The sequence below is a fragment of the Aureococcus anophagefferens genome (genome assembly GCF_000186865.1).
Source record: "Aureococcus anophagefferens unplaced genomic scaffold AURANscaffold_28, whole genome shotgun sequence".
In the NCBI taxonomy this organism is placed as follows: Eukaryota; class Pelagophyceae; order Pelagomonadales; family Pelagomonadaceae; genus Aureococcus; species Aureococcus anophagefferens.
In genome coordinates this window covers 115,913-124,194 of record NW_008705587.1, presented here as the reverse complement: position 1 = coordinate 124,194, position 8,282 = coordinate 115,913, and the positions used below count along the sequence as shown (strand labels likewise).

At 72.4% G+C, this 8,282-nt stretch overlaps 2 protein-coding genes across 2 annotated transcripts; both read right to left on the bottom strand.

Moving 5' to 3' along the window:
• Positions 1-299: 299 nt before the first annotated feature.
• On the bottom strand, positions 300-2,108 carry ABC42 (hypothetical protein; the record flags this gene model as incomplete). Its single annotated transcript, XM_009042150.1, has 1 exon — positions 300-2,108. One exon carries the CDS (start codon positions 2,106-2,108, stop codon positions 300-302), a length of 1,809 nt encoding a protein of 602 aa, XP_009040398.1.
• Positions 2,109-3,410: 1,302 nt separating this feature from the next.
• On the bottom strand, positions 3,411-8,282 carry AURANDRAFT_72407 (expressed protein; the record flags this gene model as incomplete). Its single annotated transcript, XM_009042149.1, has 3 exons — positions 3,411-4,315; positions 6,789-7,920; positions 7,991-8,282. The coding sequence occupies 3 exons, from the start codon at positions 8,022-8,024 to the stop codon at positions 3,490-3,492; spliced, it is 1,992 nt and encodes a 663-aa protein (XP_009040397.1).

Genomic DNA, 8,282 nt, shown 5'->3' with positions numbered 1-8,282 from the left:
CGCGGACGCCACAATTTCGGCCAAATGGGCCCTGCGCGACCTCGCCCACGACAACGACGCCAACGCGGTCGCGATCGCGGTGACCATCGGCCTCGAGGCTATCGTCGAGCTCGCGCGGCGCGGCAGCGTGACCGTCGACGGGTGGTGGCTTGTGTCCCATGCAGGCCTTCCCGCGAAGCGCAAGGCCGCGCCCGTTGTCGCCGCGCTGCTCCGCGACCGCGTCCCGGACTCGGTCCCGCGCGTCCTCAAGGCGGAGATCGGGTCCTTTCTTTGAGGCGCTCTAAGCGATGTAGAAAGCCTTAGCGGCGGGTGGGCTTCATGACGGCGAAGGCGGGCCGCGAGGAGCGGAGCGCGCGGTAGGTCTGGAGGTAGCAGCCGCCGAGGATGGCGGCCTGGGCGACGCAGGCCTTCTTCACCGTGGAGTCCTCGAAGGCGAGGCGCGCGAGCGCGTCGCGGCCCGTGCGCAGGTCCTCCCGCCGGTTCTGGCACTCGAAGTACAAGCCGTCGAACTCGTTGACCGCGAGGCCCTCGAAGCCCCAGCGCACGAGGGACAGCTTGGGCAGGAACTTGATGGGTTTCGGCGTCGACTCGTCGGAGATGTTCGACCCGTTGAAGATGATCATGAGGACGATCAAGGGCGGGAAGAGCGCGAGCGCCGCGTCCGTCGACGGCGCGACGGCGCCCACGAGCAGCCCGAGCGCGCCCGACGCGAGCGAGTTGAGCACCTGGATGCCGAGGAACGTGCGGAACGCCTGCGCGGACCGCCGGAGCTTCGCGAGCGGGTAGAGCACGGCCCCGAAGAGGCAGCTCAGGCCCGCGGCGAGCGGCAGCTCCGCGGCGACCTTGGACGCCAGGTAGGGGAAAGCACCATACATGGGCCGGCCCGACCGCGGCGCGCGCTCGCGGACGACGATGGCCTTCTCCTTGGGGAACGCGCGGATCGTCGACGCGATCGCGAGGTTCGTCGACCCGATGACGCAGAGCGACAGGAGGCCGAAGCGGTCCTGGATCGACCGCTGCGAGTCGTCGAGGTCGTAGATGCCGCCGTAGATCAGCGCCGTCATGACCTGCTGCGCGGCCTTGATCGCCGTCGCGGCCTTGGCGCGCGACACGTCGCGCCGCGCGCGCTGGTAGAGGAGGCGGAGCTCCGCGAGGGGCCGCCGCGGCGGGCCCGGCGCCGGCGTCGCCGCGGCCGGCGCCGTCTCCGCCGGCGGCGGCGCGGCCGGCGCGGCCGCGCGCGCCGCGGCCGCGAGGCGCGCGAGCGCCGCGCGGCTCGCGGCCTCGGTCTCCGCGGACGAGTAGTCGACGGACACGGCCGCGACCGCGTGCTCCGCGGCGGACGAGAAGGCCGGCCGCTTCGCGCCCTGCCGCGCGAGCGCGCGGTCGACGCCGCGCCGCGGGCCGTGGTACATGAGCTCGCCCTCGCTCAGCAGCGTGAGGTCGTCGAACGCGTCGAAGACCTTGCCCGACGGCTGGTGGATGACGCAGACCACCGTCGTGCCCGCGTCGCAGAGGCCCCGGAGGCTCGCGACGACGCGCGCGGCGGCGAAGGAGTCGAGGCCGCTCGTCGGCTCGTCGAGGAAGAGCACGGCCGGGTCGTCGACGAGCTCGCACGCGATCGCGAGACGCTTCCGCTCGCCGCCGGACACGCCGCGGACCTTGTCGTCGCCGACGATGGAGTCCGCGGCCTTGCCCAGGCCCGTTTTTCGTAATAAGTCGTCGACGACGGCGGGCACGTCCGCGTCCCGGCCGAGGCGCAGCGTCGCCGCGAACGTCAGCGTCTCGCGGACCGTGAGGTACGGGTAGAAGACGTCCTGCTGGCGGACGAACGCGGCGTCGACGCGGTCCACGGCCGCGCCGTCGAGGCGCAGGTCACCACGGAGGCCGACCTTCCGGTCGCAGCAGCCCGCGATAGCGCAGAGCAGCGTCGACTTGCCGCTGCCGCTCGGGCCCATGATGGCGTGGAGCCGGCCGGGCTCCGCCCGGCCGGAGATGGACCGCAGCAGCGACCGGCCCTTGATCGTCGCGTCGATGCCGTGCCATTCGACCGTGCGGGCGCTGGCGGTCCGCAGCGCGACGAGGGCCGCGAGGGCGCGCACGAGCACCATCGTTGCTCGAGCCAAGTGCGCTTCAAGGCGCCTCAATTTTCGCCTCAAGAACTTGTGGTCGCTAAAAACGGAGGCAGCCATCGAGGGCCTCCTCCTTGCAAGCCGAGCCGGGCCATCGAGCCGAGCCGAGCCATCGAGCCGAGCTATCGAGCCGAGCGGCATCCCTCGCTCGCGAAGCCGCACGACAAGCGCTGCATCGATGTCGCCGCCGCGCGCCGCCGTCGGCGTCGTCGCGGCGGCGTCGCTGGCGGCCGCGGCCTACGGGCTCCGCCGGCTCCTGCGCCGGCGGCGCGTCGTGCGCGCCGTGCGCGCCATGGGCAAGGTCGAGTTCCACGCCCACCTGAACGGGTCCATCCGCCTGTCGACGCTCGTCGAGCTCGCGGAGGCGCGGGGCCTCGCGGGCGCGCGCGCGCTCCTCGCCGGCCCTCGGACGCTCGAGGCGTGCTTCGAAATCTTCGCGCTCATCCACCAATGCGTCGACTCGCTGGCCGTCGTGCGGCGCGTCGCGCGCGAGGCGCTCGAGGACTTCGAGGCCGCGGGCTGCTGCTACGCGGAGCTCCGATCCACGCCGCGCGCGCTCGGCGAACGCACGGAGGCCGACTACGTGGACACCGTCGTCGACGTCATGGCGACCTACGCGGGCGCGCTGACGCCGCGGTTCCTCGCGTCCGTGGACCGGTCGCGGGGCCCCGCGGCCGCGGCGGCGACGGTCGCCGCCGTCGCGGCCCTCCGGCGCGGCGACGCGCGAGCGCGGGCCTTCGTCGTCGGCGTCGACTTCAGCGGGAACCCGACGAGCCGCCACTCCTTCGAGGCCTTCGAGCGCCTCTTCCGCGAGTGCCGCGACGCCCACGGCCTCGGCCTCGCGATCCACGTCGGCGAGTGCCCCCGGGGCGACGCCGACGCGTCGCGGATCCTCGCGGTCGCGCGCGAAGCGCCGGGCCGCTGCCGCCTCGGCCACGCGCTCCACGTCGCGCCCGAGGACCTGTGCGGCGCGGGCGCGCCCCTCGTCGAGGTCTGCCCGTCGTCGAACGTCGCGACGCTGCGCCTCGCGTCGCTCCGCGACCACCCGCGGCTCGGCGACGTCTTCGCCCGCGGCTTCGACGTGCCGTTGTGCCTCTGCACGGACGACACCGCCGTCTTCGACACGGACCTCGCCGCGGAGTACCTCAAGGTCCGCGACGCCTTCGGCCTCGAGCTCCGCGACCTCGCGCTCCTCGTCGCGCGCGCCGCGGACCGCGCCTTCGACGCGCCGGCCTGCCGCGCGGCGCTCGCGCGCCACGGCGCCGGCGCGCCCCGGTAACGCGCGGCGGACGCATTACGTGTGCGTCGGCGTCTCTTGTGCACGGGATGGGGGGCTTGCGGGGGGGGTTTCTTGGCGCGCTCAGTCCGCGTGGATCTCCTCGAAGGACACGGGCGACGGCGAGAAGCACGCGGACATGCGGCGGCGGACCTTCTTGCCCGTCGCGACGAGGGCCATGCAGGCCTCCTTGGGCTTGAAGCAGGGCTTGACGAGGGGCTCGACGGCCGCGTCCCAGACGACCTTCGCGCCGCGCGTGTCCGACGACACGAGCCAGCCGAGGAGCGCGGCCTTGACGTAGAAGACGGGCGGGAGGAGGCTGAGGCCGACGGTGTGGCGGAGCGCGAGGGACGCGCTGCAGAAGAGCCAGTAGGCCGCCCACTGCTTGACCTCCGCGGGGTCCGGCGCGGCGGCCTCGACCTCGACGAGGAGCTTGGCCGTGCGGAACGCCGGGTAGGCGCCGCCGACGGCCGCGACGGCGATCTGGCGCCAGGTCCACATGACCGTGAGGCACAGGAAGGGCACCACGGCCGCGGCCGCGGCGACGAGGTTCAGCGCCGTGAGGCCCGTGCGCGCCTCGACGGCGTCGACGACGCGCCGCGCGTCGGGCGGGAGCCGCGACACCGCCGCGCCGACGCGGACCGACGCCTCGTTGACGAGCAGGTCCCACTCGCTCGGCGACGCGGCGGGGGACTCGACGACCGCCTCCTCCTCCTCCTCCTCGACCTCCTTGTCGTCCGCCGGCGTCTCCGGCGCCTCCGAGAACGGCGTCGCGTCCTCGAGCTCGTCGTCGTCGTACGACGCGACGACGGGCGTCCGCAGGGGCTTCATCAGCAGGTTCTCCTTGTCATCCTCGTTCTCAAGGTTGAAGGTGACTTCTCCGAGCGCGCGGCGGGTCGACATGGCGTCCCTGCGTCGGGGAAGGGCGGGGCGGTTCTTCGGGGCGGCGAGCGTTCCGCGCGACGTGCGTCGGGGGCGGTTCTTCGCTCGCGAAGGAGGTCGCTCGCCTCGCCGCGCCCCCGCACGTCGTCTCTCGTCGCGAACCGTCCGACGACGCGCCGCGCGAACCCGACGCCCGGCGCCCGACGCCCCCCCCGCAACTTCATCACGCCGAAAAATCGTCACCCCCGAACGAAGAATAATCGTCGCTCTCGTCGTTCTCCGCTCGTGTCTTGCGGGGTCATTTCGGCAGCGACCCCCCGACGGCGTAGAGACCCCGACGAACGTAGAAGTTCAGCGGAGAGACGCGGGCGCGTGCGTGAGTTGTTGCTCGATCTGCACAGACGCAACGGCGGAAGGGGCTTCGCAGCCGACGCCTCGACGCAAAGGACGCGTCCGTAGGCCTGTCCGTCGTCCCCTCCACGCGTGGACACGTGGGAGGTTCGATCCATTCTCCCCGTCATCGCGGTCGCACGGTTTGCGTTCGGACTGGTACTGGCAGGCTGCCAGACCGCCGTCTCGCGCGGGCGCTCGCCGCGCGGACTTCGCGGCCGCGCGGCGCGCTCTCGAGACCTCGCGCGGTCCCCCGGAAATACCACCTCGTGTTTTTACTCTCTCCGACCCTCCCGCAGCGAAGACTCGCCCCTCCCCAGGAGCCCTGGGTGCCCGCGAGAGCGACTTGAACTTCAAGTTACCGGCTCACATCGAGCGCACCGAGGGGTCTGACGAGCGAGCTGAACTCCGCCACTCGCAGTGTTGCAACACGCCCTGTTCACCGCAAGCACGGGCCGTGTTGCAACGAGCATGTTCCTCAAATTGCTCGCCATTGCGGCGTTGCAGGCCCACGGGCTCGTGGCGCCGAAGTCGTCGCTGCGCGCGCCCAGGAAGCCCGCGACGGTCGTCGCGGCGCGCGGCGGCGGCGGCGGCGTGGCCGTCGCCGTGCGGCCGGAGCGGGCGCTCAAGCCTTTGAGCTTCATGTTCGTGCTGTCCGTGGCCGTCGTCGCGCTGGCGCCGGCGCCGGCGCTCATCGACGCGCTCGGCAGCGAGCGCGCGACGGCGCTCCTGGGCGTCGTGGGCTCGGCGTCCGCGGGCTGCGAGATCCTGCTCGCGCCCGTCGTCGGCGCGCTCGCCGACTCCCAGGGCCGCAAGCCCGTGCTGCTCGGCGTGCTGCTCGCCGTGCTCGGCGCGAACGGCCTGGCCTGCGCGTTCCCGTCCGTGCCCGCGCTCCTCGTGACAAAGTTCGTCGGCTCGCTCGTCGTCGGCCTCTACTTCCTCGCGTCCGGCGCGATGCTCGGCGACGCGTACAAGGCCGACCCGGGCCAGCTCGCGGCGACGTCGGGCCTGATCTTCGCGCTCGTGAACGTCGGCTTCGCCTGCGGCATCAAGCTCGGCAGCCTGCTGCCGGGGAAGACGCTCCGGTCGCTCTACGGCGCGGCGACGGTCGCGTCGGCCGCCGCCGTGGCCTTCGCGGCGGCGAACGTCGAGGAGACGCTCGACGACCGGCGGCCCTTCGAGCTCGGCGCGTTCAACCCGCTGTCGTGCTACCGCCTCTTCTCCGACGGCCGCGAGATGCGGCTGCTGGCGCTCCTCCTCGCCATCACGCTCCAGCCCATCTTCATGGGCGACGTGCTCCAGATCTTCGCCATCGACGAGTGGCGCCTCGGCCCGTCGGCCGTCGCGACGTTCTTCACGGCGATCCCGCTGCTCGGCGCGGTCGGCAACGTCGTCGGCGGCCGCCTCGCGAAGCGCGTGGGCCTCCAGGCCTTCACGGCCGTCGCGACGCTCTCGAACCTCGGCTTCTGGGTCGGCTGCTGCGTGTCGCACCGCGCGGCGCTGGTCGCCGCGGCCGTCGGCTTCCTCGGGCCCGCGCGGACGTTGGGCGCGTCGACGTCGCTCACGGCCCTCGCGGGCAGGAAGGGCGTGCCCCAGGGCCGCCTCAGCGGCGACCGCGCGAACCTCGTCGCCATCCTCAAGATCCTCGGGCCCCTCGTCTACGGGAAGCTCTACGTCTGGGGCCGCCGCGCCGCGCGGCCCGCCGCGCCGTTCCACCTCAACATCGCGCTCACGGCCGCCGCGCTCGCGCTCGCGCCCGTCGCCCTCCGCGCGGCCGCGGCCGAGGGTAAGGAGGCGGCCTAGGATGGCGCTTAAGCTTAGCGAGCGCGGGGCGGCGCGCGTCGCGCGCGGGGGCCTCTTGGGTCGGCCGGACGCCGCGCGGTGTCGCGTTGCCGGGGGGGGGGCCTCTTGGGTCGGCCGCGTCCGGCGGGGGGTGAGAGAGCTCCTAGCCGTCGGCGAGGTCGTAGTAGTAGTCGCACGCGTCTCTGCAGATAAGCCTCGAAGTGTCGCAGTTTCCGCTGCAGGTTTCGCCGCAGCAGCCTCCGACGCCTTCGCCTCCTCCGTCTCCACCGTCGCATTCGGCGTCGCATCCTTCGGGAAGGTCCGGGTACTTCTCGGCGAAGTCGCAGCCGATGGCCCAGCTCTTGTGCTGGAACTCGTCGTCGCCGTCGGCGTACTTGTCGCGCGGGAACGTCGAGACGTCGTTGTTCCGTTGGCACTTCTGGTACGGCGTGTTGCACGCGGCTCGCAGCGTCCGGTCCACGTATTCGGTGATATCGTCTTCCCCGAGCTCGCCGCCCATCGCGTCGATGTAGTGGCCCGGGGTCGACGCCATCGCGTCGAAGATCTCCGTGTACCGTTCCTCGGGATTATGCGCGTTCTGGACGCCCACGACCGTCGTCGAGAAGTGCGGCACCGCGTTGAAGAGTTCGGCGACGTGGAGCGCGCACTCGCACGCCTCGGCTTTGCCTTTGTCGCTCTTCCCGTCCTCACTCAGGCAATCTGCCTTGGCCCAAGGTCTCATTTGCTCCAGGCAGCCCGTCGGACCGGTCGCGTCGCAATCCAAGACGGCGCACTCCGCGCGGCACGGAGTGTCTCGAATGTCCGTGAACGTTTCGTAGTTGTGCTCCGGAGTTCCTCCGATGAGATGCCCCAGGCTCTCTCCGTTCTTGCAGGGTCCGGTGGCCGCGAACGGAGCGCCGTCGGTGATCAGCACGTGGCTCTTGAACTTCGAAGTGACGGGGTCCAGCCACAGTGTGGCCTTCTGGAACCCTTGCGGGTGCTGCGTCTGTGCTTCCTCGACCTCGCCATAGTCGAGTATGGAAACCTCGAAAGCGTCGTAGTCGGTCGTGAACTCCGTGAACGTGCCCGGGGAGTTAACGTGCGCCCCGTTGAACCAGTACGCCGCCACCTGGTGCGGCTCTAGACCCGCTGAGATCCTCTCGTCGTTCAAATCGAGCAGCGTCTTCGCCATATCCTGGGTGAACTTGCGAGCGATGTTCCAGCCAGTTTCCTCCATCGACTTGCTCGCGTCCAAGCCGAAGACGTAGTACGCCGCTTCGTCGAGGCACTCGGCGATGAGCAGCGGCGCGGTCGGGTCGGTCGTGGGCGTGCCCGTGGGCGCGGCCGACGGGTCGGCCGTCGGCACGCCCGTGGGCGCGGCCGACGGGTCGGTCGTGGGCGCGCCCGTGCCGGCCGTCGGGTCGGACGTGGGCGCGGCGGTCGGGTCGGCCGTCGGGATGCCTTGACGCGTCTCTAAACGTAGGGGGCCCGGGAGGAACCGCGGGGGACGGGAGGCTCAGAGGGGTCTCACAGGCGCGGGAGGCGCCAGTGGACGGCGGCGTCATGGCGCAGGCGCCAGTGCCGCCGTCGGGATGCCCGTGGGCCCGGCCGACGGGTCGGCCGTGGGCGCGGCCGTGGGCGCGGCCGTGGGCGCGGCCGTGGGCGCGGCCGACGGGTCGGCCGTCGGCTCGGCCGTGGGCGCGGCCGACGGGTCGGCCGTCGGGATGCCCGTCGGCGCGGCCGACGGGTCGCCCGTGGGCGCGGCCGACGGGTCGGCCGTGGGCGCGGCCGTGGGCTCGGCCGACGGGTCGGCCGTGGGCTCG